Genomic DNA, 17,212 nt, shown 5'->3' with positions numbered 1-17,212 from the left:
GAAAAGCATCCCAGTCCTTCAACCGCTGAATCCTCATCAAAGTATGAAACATTTTAGTCAACCCTTTTGACACAGTTCATTTAACACAGTCAGTCATTTCTTTCTTTTTCTAAAAATGATCCAGAAAGATGAAATGATCAGCTGTTTAACGAACAACAAATCTAAAAACAGACAATCATAAATTAGCTCTAATAAGGTTTGTGCCGATGGACGATACCATCGTGATGCCACGCCGCCGCCACGCTGCGAGCTGCGGTTACATGTACAATATATCTTGATCGGATCAATGGTTGGATTAGAATTCAACCGTGTACATGGGCCCAGAAAACCTTTTTCCGATTGTAACAAACGTTCACATGGTCACACTTTCGGTCTGAATAAATCATTCGCACATGCGCAGTAGTGTTTGAAATACCGGAAGAGGAAATGAGTTCCGCTTATCTGGCAGCTCGGTAATATACGACATGATCTTCTAAATGTGCTTTTATTAATGTTACAGTTATTATGAAGCGCCTGTTCGTTCATCATTTTAATTTTAATCTGTGCGGTCAGTGCTTTTTCTGTAGAAGAACGGAGCCGGAAGAAGCCAGGGGTAGGAGATGCTAACACACGCTAACAACATTTAGCCTTTGATGAACATAAAATCCATGCGGGAACTACTGCAATCTCCAGCTTGGCTGAACGTAAATATGTGGGATTAACATCAGCCTTTATTTTGTCGGGACACGACTGGAAACACAAATCCATATGATTGTTTGAACGGTTTTTAAGGACTGAGGGACATTTCTGCTTTGAACAGCTCACACATTGCCCCAAAGCCGCTGTGTGAGCTGATGGTCCGAGCTCTGCCCGGACACACACTTTTACTGGAAGACCCGGTTCTCCTGAGTTTGGTAGCTTGTTCACCTAGAGCTGCGGGACGGATTGCAGTTCGAAGTCTCATCAACACATTGGTAGTGCAGACCCCACCCTTACATTGACGTGTTATTCCTTAACAAATATTAATACTTTATTTGTAATATTATTACCCTTTTTCCACTTTCCTCCATTTTTGGCAAAAAAAGTCTGCTAAATCATAAATCTCACTGTCATTTTGTAGATTTATTTAGAAGGTAAAATTGTTAGAGAAAAACTTACAATTAACACTTGTGCTACTACTTTATATGACCCCATCCTTACTTTGACGTGTTCTCCTACCATGACAAAGGTGGATAAAGGTGCAAAGATTTCATATAATCCATGGACACCAGTGAAGATCACAAATCATTGAAGAAAAAAGGTTCAGAGCACTGTCTAGTGGGTCAAGATGACCCAACTCCCAGTGGTAAAGTCCCTAGGATAGCACAAGGGTTACTAGGCATTGTCAGTACATTTATTTTTTGCTGTTCCTAATCCAACTCTTCTTTTTCTTGGGATCCACATCCATTGTGGTAAACAGTGTGTTACTAACCAGCACAGACATGTCACTGTTTTAACAGGCAGACCGAGTACCTGTTTGAAGACATTTGTGATGTCAGTCAAATGACACATTAATTAATATAGTCAAGTTATTTTCCATTTCATTTTTTCCATTGGTTGTTTAATTATTTTTTTTAATCCCACTCCAAGGAAAATCGTGTTTTTGGTGTATTTATTTATTCAAATTGTGGTAAGTTAGAAGCAGATGAAAAAACGCTTGTAGTTATGACAAAATAGCTACAATCAACAGAGCACAAGCTTCCTGCTCCACCTCATTTTCATGCATCCACTTGCAGAACATGTTCTTGTTCATTTTTTTCCCCACAAAGTTTTCTTTAACCGACATTATTGAAGTTATAAACTGGCCTATCGGATGCCTTCATAAAAGCCTGTGGAGCTGGACTCAGGCTCCAAACGGTACGGCGGGGTAGCTCCACTATTGCTAGCCATTTTTGTTGCACCAGTACTGTTGGGTTGGGGGTGTGAGGCAAGGTTATTATAGTTAACGAAAACAAACGAAAAAACTAGAACTGAAAAAAAAATTTCGTCAACTAAATAAAAATAAAAACGAGAGTTTTAAAAAAAAACGAAAACTAACTAAAACTGTTTGTTGTGTGTATAAAACGAACTGAAACTAAATAATATTAACCCCAAAAAATACTTCGTTTTCGTCTTTGTTAATACATAAGTCTTTTGGGTTGAAATAAAATCTATTTACTTCACGCTGCTAGTTTTACTGTGTATTTGGCCCCTACGGTAGAGGGCTGCATTGGGATTGGGTCCCGCGGCAGGACCCAATCCAAATCTCGCGGGATTGGGCGGTTTGAATTGTGCTGCGGGCGGGAGCGGGCGGCAAAAAAAACCCGCGGGACCAGTGCTGCCATGAATATCTCATGAATATATATTAGCGGACTACGTTAGGCTGTGCAGCTGTTGGATTCGTATGTACTGAAGCTCCGTGAACGCACCAGGTAGAGACGCCCAATGGCCCCTGTCAGCTAACCTGTTGTTGTTGGTGTGCAACGCCCCGCCCCGCCTCTTAGGCTACGTTCACACTGCAGGCTGAAACGACCCAATTCCGAATTTTTTGCCCCTAAGTGGCCCAATTCCGATCTTTTCATGACAGTCTGAATGACACAGATCCGATCTTTTCAATTGCGACCCAGGCCCCGTGGGTTTGCCGTCCTGATTCCGAATTGTAGCCGTTCTTTTCAATTGCGACCGCCGTCTGACCGGCCAGGCGACTTGATTCCAAACTGTACGTCATCGACACGCAACAAACGTCATCATTTTGCATTGAAGTAGGCGGGAACGAGAACGTAAACATCAACCATGGTGGACGATGCTGCTAAGACGAGTCAGTGGAAGGGAAGCGATGTCCCCGATTGGATTAATATTTGGGGTGACAGCTCGATTCAGGCCAAACTCCAGGGCTCTTATTGCAACTGGGCGGTTTTTGAAAAAAATTCCAGCTAAATGGCAGAGCGTGGTGTTGAACCTTTCCCGCGATGACTTTTTTTTCTTTCTCCCCTTTCGACCGTGGTCAGAAGCGCGGGGGACCCGAGGCGATCCTCCTCCTCCTCCCTGTTCTGATCCTTAGATTCTCCAGAACGGGTTGATAAAGAGTCCATAGCATTTATTCTGGGGGAAACCTTCTTTTATTACCGTCCTCCGTAACACACGACATGAATGCGCGCCCACACTGCCCCCCCCCCCCCTTATTCTCTATCGCGGCACGCGCTTGCACACACGCGGGCGCGCGGCCCCAACACATACACACTTCCTTTCCACAACAGTGGGTACAGACGATCCCGACTCCATTGCCTTCTTAAAATGAGAAGATTGTAATTGTGCTGCTCCTTCGTGAAAATAAATTTAATATTACAAAAAGAGCTCCGCTTTTGACAACACTGTTGTTGACATCCATTGTTAACGTTTGCTCCGCAAACAACAAGTGACGTCGTTCACCGTTGAGTATTCTTCTGGCTTCTAAGCATGCGGGTCTCGTTTGGGTCGTGTCACGGTCACACTGGAGATCACAAAAGTTCGGATTTACTTGGAAATGTGAACGGTCTAGCAAACAATTCGGATTTTTTCAAAAAATCCGAATTGAATATTAAGCCCTGCAGTGTGAACGTAGCCTTAGTGTGTTCTTTAAAGCCTGATACCGCGGTCGCGTGCAGGCGGAGCTACGAGCTAAAGTTCTGGTCTGATCGCTGCATGGAGCGATGTGTGCATCAATGCATGGTAGACACGAAGAATGTGGAGAGATCAGGTTTATTATTTTGAAGAGTTCTACTTGGTAATCATGTTTCCATGTTTGATTTCATAAAATCATCCGAGAAAGTCTCTGCTTCAACTCCTGCAGTCAAAACTGCGTCTGAATCTGACGCCCGTGTTTTCATCTCTCTGACAGAGTTTGAAACCAAAGCCCCCCCCCCCCCCCTCTACCTGCTTTTCCTCTCTACCTGTTCACCTGTTCATCCTCTGTAGCTGAGAATTGTTTATCCCCGCGCTCCCAATGTGTCCTACACAGAGAGCGCAAAATACGGTCACCGTAGGTTGACACGATAGTCCGGGCGCCACAGCGCAGCACACGGATGAAAGAGCTGTCAATCTATCCGGCAACACTGCGCGGATAAGGATGGAGCAGGTTGCCTGGCAGGGACATGATGTCAATTGATGAAGTAGAAAAGAAACTCAAACGAGGTTCATCCTGAGTCACGCATGGTTCTCAGATCTGCGAATCAGCAAAACTGGAAAAGGCTGAAGCTAAAAAAAAGTATTTTTCCGTCAGGAAAAAAATAATTCATAAATTTTCAGCTCTGTTGAACCATTACAATGTTTTTTTTCCTCCATAAATTCAAATGACTTTGACCTGCATCTTTACCAGCTGGTTCAGCGCGCTTCAGGCCGTCTGTCTGCGCGCGGACACACGCACACTTTTAACCGAACAGGATTAGTGAAAATATATTTAATAATTAAGTTGCAAATTACACCAAAGAGGAATGCATGAAAAGATGAGGCTGGAGGAGGGACATGAATCTATTTAATAATAAATAATATCAATACAAATACGTGTTTTTTTCCTGCGGGACTGGAGACAATACAAAATCAATGCATCTCTATTACTGTGCGGGAATAAATTCTCTGAGTTTTGCGGGTGCGGGCGGGAGTGTAACACATACGTTGCGGGAGCGGGCGGGATTGGTCAGAAATTCAGCGGGCGGGAGCGGGATGAAGAAAATAGTCCCGCGCAGGGCTCTACCCTACGGCATCACGTTGTCTGTGACGTCACATGATGTCTGTCAGACACTGCCGGCTAGTGTGGTCATAGACATTTACATGAGTGTGATGGCTGCATTAAAAGTTGGGAGAAAGCGGGAGAGTCCTATTTGGGACTTTTTTGAATATAACAGCGTAGAAAACAAAAGTAAGTGCCTTGTAGTCGAAGCAGGAGACAAAATTTGTGGAACGCTCCTCAAAGGGAAGAAACCCTACGAATATAAAAGTACATTTAAAAAGCGCACACAAAAACGCAAATCAACAGTACCTAGACAAGCTAGCCTGTCGCCCGCCCTCCCCCGAAAAAGAGGCGAGAGCAGATAACGTAATGCTGTTGTCGGCTGTTGTATTTTAATTTAAGGTTGGTTGTCCTTGTGTGAATAATAAGTGTTTCAAAATGGATCTTTGATTGAGTTTTTATTATACAATACTTATTCTGGTGATTTTGAATCATGCACCTGACAAATATCCTAATTTACAAAAAAAAAACTAAAACTAACACTAAAACTAATAAAAACTAAACTAAAACGAAGCAATTTCAAAAAATAAAAACTAATAAAAACTAGTAAAGCTGCCTCTAAAAACTAATTAAAACTAAATAAATTTAAAAACAAAACTTCAAAACGAAATAAAAACTAAAACTAATAAAAAATCCGAAACTATTATAACCTTGGTGTGAGGGGCAGTAAGCCAGCGAGGTGGGGTTGCTCTGCACCAACAGCCACAACTCAAAGGTGAGTTTTAAACAAATTATTGTTGCTCTGCAGAAACCATTTCCTCGAAAACAATGTTTTTACATTTTGGATTAAAAAAAAAGCAATCATAATTTAAAGACCACTGGGAACATTTTGAAAACAGATAAAAATTGGATACTTTTTTTTTCTTTCAACCATTGTTTGTTTAGAGAACATTTGGACCAACATTTTTGTTTAGGCCTGGGAAACTTACGAGGCATTAGCTCTGTATGTGCACCACGGGGCTCTTAAGGGAGATGAACGTTCTTCCATTAAGGACCAATAAGGTATTTCGTTCTCCAACACGCATCAAGTCAACTCTCACAAACAAAGTACACAGTTTATTTAAAAACTCATGTCATAAAGTCAGACCTCATTCATGCCACAGAGAAGGGCTTGTAGCTCAAAGTGTTTAATACTTTTTTTTGTCTCAGACCATACAATTCCACTATAAAATGTTATGCAGTAGTTCTTGAGCCATTTCCTGGTTTTTGGGGGGAGGGGGCACACAACAGAATTGGTCTTAACGGTTGAAACAGGCAGAGAAGTTCAGCTTCAAGTATACCATCAGGAGCAATATTGGCAAAAAGAGCAGCACGATGCTTCTGTCTCCAAACCGTTCTCACGATGAAGGCGTGGAGCGCGGACTCTGAGGAGAGCTGCTCAACAGTGAATACAGATCCGGCTGCACGTTAATCACAGTGGATTACTTTGGTGTTTATCTAGCAGTTAGTACATTTTGGAGTGTTATTAGTAGCAGCTACAATGTTTTCAGAGGTACTTCAATAAATTACAAACAGAATACAATTGAAACGTAACACATTTACCTTTGCACTGAATTCAACAAACCCACTAGAACTCCAGCAAAAACAGAGGTCAATCTAGCACGTAGTTGTGGGAATACCAGTGTGGGAAAAGCTCCTAATGTGGGTCGATGAAAGCTTAGTGTTGGGCAGTGCATTTAGTATTTTCACACAGTGTTCAGAGTATAGGCCGGGCTAAGATTCATGTTTACTGTAGAGTACATTAAAAGGGCTGTTAGTATTGCAATTCATTGATTGGTGTGGTTAAAGCCAAACCAATTTAAACCTCCTTTTCGACTCCTTGTGTTTGTTTGTGCAGGACGTGGAGGGTCTGCACAGCGTGGTGGGACCAGTGGGCCAGCTCCACCAGAACACGGTAGATCCACATTTTTAGGCCAAAAACCCCACCGGCACCGTCCACTTCCTGGGGAGAAGAAATCCAGAAAAAAAGAAAAATCTATGATCAGTTGTTTGCCAATAAGTCGTTTTTTTAAAAAGGAAAACAGTATTAACAGTTATTATATATAGCATGGTCCGGGTTAATACTCGATTGTGTCTGCTGGGTATGGATTAAAAAGTGATAATCAACAGTGATAATGCACGCCTAAAAAAGAAGTTCCGGTCACATAGCTTAAATCTTCTATATCACTGCGCTGGCTTCTTTAAATCAAACTTTAGCTTCATCATCTGGACAAAAACAAGCGGTAAGAGGAGAATTTTCTCTCTGAACTGATGCTTTATTCAACACATTTCGACGATCAGCATATATATTGTTTTCCTTTTGTCACTGCAGTCGACATCAGTGCCGGCTCACCGACCTGGCTAAGCTGTCATGACAACGCGCCTCATCATTTAAAAAATAGTCCGCTTTGTGTGGAAAGCGAACTAACCGAATAAATAACCAGAATAAAACACAAAAAACGGAATATGTATCTCTTTTGCAAGTGACCATGGTATAAGCGAGTTAGTGGCCTTCGAAGTGTGCATTAACCCTTACATAAACTAAAGTAATACTTAAAGTTTCTTTTAAATAAATGTACTTTGGCAACCTTTATGCACTTGCAGGGGTTGCGTAATATATTAAATATATTACAATCACAGACTGAAAAGAAACCTTAAAGCGTTGACAAATGAAATTCACCTGAAAATAAGAAAGGTTTTCATTCATTTTTTACACTATTCCAAATAAAAAGGGAAGTTTTACCCAACTTGACATTTCAAAGGTTTATTGAAACCTTTATTGAAAAGTGTATTGAATATTTTTTGCATTTTCGTTAAAGTTCCAATTCGATCATTTTTTGATCTATTTCCAAAGAGTGGTCTTTTAATTTTAATTACGCAGTTTTAGCCAAAATAAACAAACCTGTGTTGTTTTCTAGGACATCGTTTCTGCAGAGCAGCAGGAGTTTTTCAGAAATTCTTCGTTGAACACAAAGTTGTGGGCGGGACTGTTGGCGCAGAGCAACCCCGCCCCCCTTTTGTTGAGAGCTCTCTGTTTAAGTGGAGCAAGGAGCGTGTGCCCAATCCAGCCTGTTTTCTGCATCACAGATTTGATTCATTTAAACTGGATTTTTTTTGTCTGCCCATGATTCACAATGATTAATAAAGATATAATACTTGGAAATGCAATTTCCACCATAATTTTCTTCTCCATCTTTAGAAAAATGCCACAATTAAACAATTTCTATCAGAATGGGTCTACTTAAAGAAGTTCAGACCTAAAGAATGAATTCAAACGGTAAAAGGATAAGCAATAAAAAAAAGGAAGATTTATCAAAACCAAACACTTCTTTTCATAAAGGATTTACAAGAAAAGAAGCTTTACACTTTACGTTCATTGTGTCTTTGCAGATTGGTGCAAAGCCGATTCACACTGATTGCATAAAGGGTTGAGGAGTTTGCGGTATGTAAAAGAGTGTGGTTGATGACAAACAGAGTTAAAGGGTTAAATCAGATGGGGGGAAAAACGTTAAGTAGAAGAGGGCTTATTGTTCAGTTCCCAAAGACCAAATTGACTGACTCTAGAATTCGAATTCTTAAATGTGTTCCGCTGCAAGCTAACGGGGGATTATTTCCATTAATGACGCGCACAACTAGCTACGTTCGAATATTACTTATTTAGAGTATTCAATTTTGTCATTATTTTCATTTGTGGCGACAGGCTCATCATGAACGTTATGAAAGGGGTTGCTTTAAGCGTCTTTATTGCCATTTCAGAGCAACAAGTAACGGGTGCAAATATACACGCAACAAATTGTCAAAGCGACAAAGTATCGCGTCATTGCGTTTCGCGCTAGCGGCCAACAAAAGGTGCCAATCCCCAGCTCACCTGCTCCGAGTAAACAGGTAAACAGTAAACAGGTGAACTTCATTCATATAATCAAAGCTGTCTACCTAAGTGACACGCCCACCACACAGCTGAAAACTATAAACAGTCATCAAATGAACAATTTTGCCACCAACAGTGCAATGATAATATGACCTGTGATACATGAACGGACGGGAAAACAACTAATACATCATTTCTGTTTTACTGCAACATTTTTACTGACAAAAGTCAATCTAACTTTAATTACACTGACCAAAAATATAAATGCAACACTTTTGTTATTGCTCCCATTTTTATGGTATGAACTCAAAGATGTGAAACATTTTCCACATACACAAAATAACCAGTTCTCTGAAATATTGTTCACAAATCTGTCTAAATCTGTGATAGTGAGCACTTCTCCTTTGCCAAGACAATCCATCCCACCTCGCAGGTGTGCCATATCAAGATGCTGATTAGACATCATGATTATTGCACAGGTGTGCCTTAGACTGGCCACAAGAAAAGGCCACTCTGAAATCTTCAGTTGTATCACACAGCACAATGCCACAGACGTCGCAAGTTTTGAGGGAGCGTGCAATTGGTATGCTGATGGCAGGAATGTCCACCAGAGCTGTTGCTAGGGAATTGAATGTCCATTTCTCCACCAAAAGCCGTCTCCAAAGGCGTTTCCGAGAATTTGGCAGCACATCCAACCGGCCTCACAACCGCAGACCACGTGTAACCACACCAACCCAAGACCTCCACATCCAGCATGTCCACCTCCAAGATCGCCTGAGACTCGCCACTCGGACACCTGCTGAAACAATCGGTTTGCATAACCACAGAATTTCTGCACAAACTGTCAGAAACTGTCTCAGGGAAGCTCATCTGCATGCTCGTCGTCCTCATCGAGGTCTCGAACTCACTCCAGTTCGTCGTTGTAACCAACTTGAGTGGGCAAATACTCACATGCGATGGCGTCTGGCACGTTGGAGAGGTGTTCTCTTCACGGATGAATCCCAGTTTACACTGTTCAAGGCAGATGGCAGACAGCGTGTGTGGCGTTGTGTGGGTGAGCGGTTTTCTGATGTCAGTGTTGTGGATCGAGTAGCCCATGGTGGTGGTGGGGTTATGGTATGGGCAGGTGTATGTTATGAGCGAAGAACACAGGTGCATTTCATTGATGGCATTTTGAATGCACAGAGATACTGTGATGAGATTGTGGGGCCCATTGTTGTGCTGTACATCCAACAACATCACCTCATGTTGCAGCATGATAATGCACGGCCCCATGATGTACACAATTCTTGGAAGCTGAAAACATCCCAGTTCTTGCATGGCCAGCATGCTCACCGGACATGTCACCCATTGAGCATGTTTGGGATGCTCTGGATCGGCGTATACGACAGCGTGTTCCAGTTCCTGCCAATATCCAGCAACTTCGGACAGCCATTGAAGAAGAGTGGACCAACATTCCACAGGCCACAATAGACAACCTGATCAACTCTATGCGAAGGAGATGTGTCGCACTTCATGAGGCAAATGGTGGTCACACCAGATACTGACTGGCGCGTTTTGGCAATTTTCCTCAATGTTTGGGGGGGGGGGGGGTTTGGGGGCCTTATTTATCTTGTACCTTTCACAAAGCTATGAAATGGAACCAAAGTTGTGAGAAAGTTGCCGTTAGCTCACATATGTCCACTAAGCTATCCCAGTAAGCACCGCAACGCATATTTTAACACCGTCGATTTTCCAAAGCGGAAACCAAGTTTTTCCAATGGTAAAGGAAACAGGCGCAGTGACACCCTTTAAGGTCCCTACTACCTATAAAAGGGCTTCGTCAACGGCAAGAAACCCTCCATCTGATTGGTCAACGTGCCGACGGCTTGATGTGTTAACCATTTCAATCTGCCGTTAGATTGCTTTAGCACATTTACGGAAACCATTTATCGCAGTTTACGCCATCTTTTGAAAGATGCGTATTACTCCTGCCACTTTGCAGAATCTATGTTCAAGAAAACAGTGCAGGTTTTGCTGATTTTGGTTAAAAACGACATAATCGTAATTAAAAGACCACTGGAAACCTTTTGAAAATAGATCAAAAGAGGATTGGAGTCGGGATTTCAAGCAAAAAAAAAAAAAATCAATCAGCACATTTCCTTTGCTACTCGAGGATTCCATTAATCTTCAAATGTAACAAATTAAGCCCCTTCAAAAAAAATGGACCGAGTGAGGAGTTCACCTCAGTACACTGGTGATCCGGGGTAACTTCTAGGGTCCCGTCTTCATTTTCCACCAGATTCTTGGTTGTGTAGAGCAAATCCTCCAGTCTCACTCGGACGTTCTTCTTCATGGACTCGTAGTCTTCCTCCAGCTTGCCCCACTCCTCCTCCTCCTTCTGGATGACACAGTGCAGCAGACCCAGGCACTGCCGCAGTGCCGAGTGCAGGAGCTGCACCTGCCTCGCTGCGCGGGGCTCCCCCTCTGGGGGGGACGGGGACACGATGCGTGAGCCATCAGGGGTGTGGTCCAATAGAAAGGTCTCCCTGTTTTTCTGAAGAGAAAATGGGAGGGAAAAAATATATAAATTAGAAAATATGTAAAATGTCCTTGATGTGTGAAAATCAAGTAGCATATTTCACTTTTACTGGTATTTCTGATTCTATTGATGGAAAACCTACAGAGGGACAAATTTAGAAAAAAAAGACTTAGATTTAGATTTAGACTTCAAATTGAAACATCTGATTTATCATCCACCAGTTTTTTTAAAATATGTAAATAATAGCAAAACGTGTAAATTAATAATAAAATAATTATTATTCGATAGGTTTTGGATCTTTAGATACAAGAAATCAACCACTCTAACTTATGGAAAAAGAAAACCTATTTTCACACATTTTTAACTCAATAACATTTTTATTACATATTTTTGACAAGATCATTTTAAAAGCATAGTTTATTACCAGCAATGCAGTCAAACATGAATAGATTATTTAAAAGAATAGAATAAGTTAGAACAAAATGGAAAACAATGGAATCTGTTATTGCCATGATAAAATGCGTAAAAAACTTTAAAACTGCCACCAAATAATGTTTGCATAAAAAGAAAAATAAATTAACTTTTAACTTAAGGTTGTCTTAACATTAGAAAAGTACCCAAGACTGGGAAAAGAATTTCAACAATGTCACACTTTCATTTGGTTTGGTTTCACACTAAGGAGACAAAACAAACTGTAAATGTCTTCCAATTATATTAGCCACTCATTTGGGGGCAATTTCTAACCCTAGCCGACAACAGGTACTGATGAGGGGGAAAAAACAGGAAGGTTGGTAGCAGACATCCTCTGATGTCGATAAGCATCTTTACTTTTGCTCTACACAAAGTTTTTCTTATTATTTTCTTTTGAATTCAAGCTGTGGCCAGTTCTGTTTTTCCCTTCTGCATAAGAAAAGTGCTTAAATCACTTTTAGGTTTTGATCTGCTTCACGCCATGGTTTGCAGAATTTAATCTTTTCCTTCACCCACGAGTTAACTTGTTTTTACAGGTAGACCAGATCAAGCTTACTTGCTTCTCAGCACAGTTCAGATATATTTATCATGGAGTGAAAGTGCTCCTGACCCCCTGACTACCCGAAAAGAAAAAGCTGTCCAATCACATTTTTTTGAATCCCACAAAACCTACAATTCCCAGAGTCCCCCCTTCCCCCCCTCATATTTGGGACTTCTAAATGTGAATTAGAATCCACCTAGACTGCTCGATAATGATAACCAAAATCAGGTGTGTTCAGTCAATCAGGATGTGAAATCACTTGAGGCAGCCAATCAACAGCAAGCTGGTTAAGGAGAACTGGAAAACAGGGAGGGTTGAGGCTCTTGAGGACCAGGGTTAGCCACCCCTGTTCTAGCCGGTTCAGACAAGTTAACACGTTCAAGCACAGATTGATGAAAAAACAAACCCCACCGAGAATGTGGCCCCCAGCAGTTTGTGGTCTTTCACCTCTTTCCAGGACTAAGACATGTTCCTGGATCCAATCTCACATGGAATGACCACGTGGTTGTCATTTTAATGTGGCATTCAAACAAAATCATTTTTATACTGATTCCCTGCAGAGTCACCTTTTGCTTTTTTCCTTTTAAAGCTTGTGTTCTGATGATGATAACTTGGATGGTTTCTAAAGAAAAATAAATTAAAATACTTTTTTTTTTCACAAAAATGTTCAAATGCAATGTATTGTGTTCTATAGTCGTCAATCTAGTAAGCCTCGATGCACACCTAGACTTGTGAGAAATTTCTACAGCAGTCGATTTTGGAATTTTAGATTTGGACAGCACTATAAAATAGTGAACACACTATGAAGTGCACCAACTGGTGAGTAGTGAAGGAATTCGGACACAACCACTGTGGAACCACAGCTATACATAAATAGGAAAATGCTAAGAATGTCAAAAGGAACTTCCACCACACTTTCAAAATAAGGACATGAAGGTATTGTTGAGATTGCAAATCGGACTTCAGTGAATGTGGGACCCATTGACTGCATAAGAGAACTGGACTGATCAATTCCCCCCTCTCATATTCCAAATAGGAAGTACTTGCTGGCTCCAAAAAGCCAAAATGCCATCGAGTTCTATAGAGAAATAAACAGCTTTTACTCAGTCACTCTATTTGTCAGAATCCCCATTCTTGCTCTGATACCTTTTTTAACATATTCTTGCTAATCCAAATTTTTTTCAAATGTTTTCTTTATTGCAAGATGTTCAAGTTGTAAACTGACCAATCAGATGCCTCAATAAAGGCACTTGTGGCCCCACCCCAAAATTTTAAAGATTTGATTGACGAATTCTCCTGAGGACATTCTAAATTGGTAACAGTAGTTCCCATAGAAACATGGGCTCAGAAAGTCTCAAGCCAATCACTGCTCACAGTCGTCGTCTGGCTCCAAATGCTTAAATAAGCTTGATTTCAATGAATACTGAAGTTAGGCATTTTCTATTGGTGATGTCACATTCAGTCCAGTTCTCCTTTACAGTTACTGGATGCCCCATAGACAATGTGAGGTTGATTCCTCAGGTAAATTATCATATTTAAAGACTCAAAACACCTGTTTTATAGAGCAGGATTGCTCACTACGTAGATGTGACTGTATATCACGGGACATCAAAGTTAAATACTGATACGTCACTTGGTTAACTGACAGAACGGCCAATCGAACATCCTTATGCAGAACAAGGGAAAGGTACTTTATTGAAATCATTGGAATTTGCAGCAGCTACCCTCGTGTCTTGTTCGCAACAGTAAACTAATTAAAAAACCCTCCAGTTCAGCTGCCATTAGAACTGGTTTGCACTATTAAATGTAATGATTTTGCTGTATTTTTCAATGACAAGGTTCAGGGCATTAAAAAAAGCCATGAATTCCACAACACTAATAATTACTCAACAGTCACCTAGTCACTATAAGCTGACTCACTTTGTACCTGTAACTGACAAAACTGTCCAAGAGATCATCACCTGTCTTAGTTTATCTACATGCTACCTTGATGTGTTACCCACTAGATTTCTAAAGTCTGTACTGAAAATTTTGTCAGCACCAAATTACTCAGTTAAAATGTGGCTTAATCTGCAACATTTCCTGGCTCTGCCCTTAGTTGGTTCAAGTCCTATCTAGAAGACAGGAAATATTTTTTTGAAACTGGAAGTTGTGTCTCATACTCAGATCCACTGAGTATGATCACTGACAGCAGGTGAATATGGACCAGTGGATCCACTTAGTTATTGCATCCAACAGATCAGTGCTTGGATGCAAAACAACTTTCTCCAGCTAAACTCGGACAAGACTGAAGTCATCTTTGGTCCACAGAAACAAAGAGAAGGTGTCAGCAGTTACCTTAACTCTCTGTCTCTAAAAGCTTAAAATCAAACCTGGGAGTACTATTGGACTATAACCTACCTGAACTACCTGAACTTTAACAGCTATATCAAGACTGTAACATCAGCAGCATTTTACCATCTAAAGAACATTGCCAAAATCAACAACGTAGTGTCAAAGCCAGACCTGGAGTTACCTATTCATGCATTTTGTCTCCAGTAGGTTAGATTACTGTAACGGCCTGCTCACTGGCCTACCCAAATGAGCTGTAAAACAGCTTCAGTACATCCAGAATGCTGCTGCTCGAGTCCTGACTAGAACCAGGAAGGACCATCACATCAGTCCTGTGCTCAGGTCTCTGCACTGGCTTCCTGTAGCTTAAAGAAAAGACTTTAAAGCAGCTCTGCTTGTTTACAGGTCTCTCCATGGCCTTGCACCAAAGTACATCTCTGACATGTTAGCGCCATAGGAACCATCTCGGACTCAGAGGACCTCAGTGACCAGCCTCCTGCGGGTGCCCAGAGTCAAGACTAAACAAGGGGAATCAGCGTTTCAATCTTATGCAGCTAAAAGCTGGAACAGTCTCCCTGAGGTTGAGACAGACCTCTACTGTGTTAAGGTTTAAATCTAGACTCAAAACGTTCCCGTTTAGCCGTGTATATAACTGAAGGGTCCTTATCGACACCTCTTTTCAGTTTCTTTTCTCTTTCCTTTCTTTCAAAGTAAATTTTATAATTGCTTATGTTTGTTTTTAATCTTTGCACTGTTATTTATTGTGATTTTAATGCATTTCCCTGTTTTGTGAAGCACTTTGAATTAAAAAATAAACTTGCCTTGCCTCTGAAACATATGTCACTGTGTTTGAATACACTAAGCACATTTTTCATTTATTTTAAATTTATCTATTGATATAGGCCAGCTATTCTTAAAACTTTCAAAGTAAAATATATCCATATATATGATAATATATCACCTTTGGAACATTGAAGAACAATTCTTTAATTAAATATTAGTTATTTTCACAGTTCATTTTTCTACAACTCCATTTGTGAGGCACTTCCTGTCACTCCTTGTGGGTGCCGCGCATTTCATGACGTCAACTTAGAGTCAGCCTCGGTATCGTGTCTGCCTCTTGCCCATGAAACGAAATTGTGCATATAAAAGGAAAGTGTTTAGATCACCGCTAGCACAGACTCTCCCTGGAAGAGGCTGTTCTCACTGGTCTACGTCACAATGTGAGGACCCAGACATTTTCATGGACTGGGAGGGGCTGGTGTTCAGAATACATACACTAATACACTAAAAAAGTTGATTTCGCATGATATAGAGCCTTTGAAGGGACTGTCCGTTTGTCATAGGGTCTTGCACTAAACATGAACCACAGACAGAAAGGAGCTTTTTCTTAAGATTTGAAAGAAATCATTGATTAGGGTTACAGGCAAAGACTGGAAGACCACCTCCATCGGCTTGATGTACATGTGACTTCATCTGCACCCTACACAAAAGGTGGAATGATGTAAATACCACTTTGAGGTTGTTTTCATGAGAACTTAACACTATAATACACTTTCAAGCTCTAAAAAGTGGATTTTGCATGATGTAGGACCTTTAAGACCTTCCTTCTACTTTTAGGAAAAAATGCATTATTTTAAATCTGCCACAGGAGGGAGCCTAAGAATAGATGATAATGAATTCCTTTTTGATTTTGCAAAATAGAAACAGAATAACACAGACAAACTCAGTGGTAATGGTGCTTATTTCAAGTTTATGTTAATGTTGTTGGAGTATGGATTTAGATTTCAACTTATACACTTAAAGTTATAATTAGGGTTTTCGACCACTGGTGGCCGACATTAGCTCAATAAAAAGGCTTTGTGGTTTTGTCTGACTAGGAAAATGGCATAACCACTACTCAAAGTCAATAGTATGAATAGGAATGCTGTCTGTTGAGCTGATTTATAGGGGGAAATTGGTTATGTGTCTGAATTTAATTGTTTTGTCTTTTCCTTTCATTTTACCTCAACTTATTTTTATTTATGCTTAATTCCATGTTTTAGACTGAAGTACATTCATTAAAAAATAATATTCATGCAAATAAAATTAAATTGTGAATAATGTTTTGAGGCCCAGACAAATGTCAGTGTAGTCTTTTTAATACAAAATGCAATTAATTTAATTTTGGTCTGAAACAGAGATTTATTGTCTTTTTAGTTCCGAACATTTTTTCAATTGTTTAAATGTTAGTTATCTTGTTCAAAGTCTTAACTTACATGCCCAACCCCAACTGAATAGTGAGAAAAAACAAAGGCAAAGTTTCAGGTGTCATATGTGAAGTGATTCATTGTCATGCGGATGTCAGAAGACATCAGACAAGAATGATGCTCTCATTAGCCTGTCTCTGTGGTTAAGTGTGACTTACTGCTAAACCTCTGCCTGTACAAACATTAGCACTGTACGACTTTACACTTGAATTATATCTAATTTAATGCAACTACTATAAGGCGATTGGGAGGGGCATTTGCTCAGAGCGCAGGCTAAGAAATGAGTAAAATGGCGCAAAATACCACTTTTGGATTCTTTTTGTGAGGAATTAACATTATAATACACCTAAAATCTCAAAATTTGATTTTGCATGATATAAGCCCTTTAAAATGTGTATTACTAAAATTTTGTCTAAAAACCATCTAAAAACCAAATAAGACCAGGGTTAGCAGGTTTATTTAAATTGAAAATGCCCAAAAAGTTCAAACT

At 40.4% G+C, this 17,212-nt stretch overlaps 1 protein-coding gene across 1 annotated transcript; it reads right to left on the bottom strand.

Annotated features, from left to right (window-relative positions):
* Positions 1–5,798: 5,798 nt before the first annotated feature.
* On the bottom strand, positions 5,799–11,952 carry LOC144981325 (uncharacterized). The gene is made up of 3 exons (XM_078936014.1): positions 11,875–11,952; positions 10,834–11,145; positions 5,799–6,704 (listed from the first exon to the last, which is right to left on the bottom strand). The coding sequence occupies exons 1-3, from the start codon at positions 11,950–11,952 to the stop codon at positions 6,561–6,563; spliced, it is 534 nt and encodes a 177-aa protein (XP_078792140.1). The 3' UTR covers positions 5,799–6,560.
* Positions 11,953–17,212: the final 5,260 nt, after the last annotated feature.

The sequence above is a fragment of the Oryzias latipes genome, chromosome 18 (genome assembly GCF_053564925.1).
Source record: "Oryzias latipes strain Hd-rR chromosome 18, Olatipes_Hd-rR_3.1".
Classification (NCBI taxonomy): Eukaryota; Metazoa; Chordata; class Actinopteri; order Beloniformes; family Adrianichthyidae; genus Oryzias; species Oryzias latipes.
This window is presented reverse-complemented; position numbering and strand designations above follow the sequence as displayed.

Excerpts from the sequence above, each read along its gene's own strand:
- LOC144981325 (XM_078936014.1), bottom strand. The coding sequence starts at position 11,952 with ATGCTTATCGACATCAGAGGATGTCTGCTACCAACCTTCCTGTTTTTT. Across the intron at positions 11,146-11,874 it reads AGTACCTGTTGTCGGCTAGG|AAAAACAGGGAGACCTTTCT; the intron begins GTTAGAAATTGC and ends TTTTCTCTTCAG. Across the intron at positions 6,705-10,833 it reads CGGATCACCAGTGTACTGAG|GAAGTGGACGGTGCCGGTGG; the intron begins GTGAACTCCTCA and ends TCTTCTCCCCAG.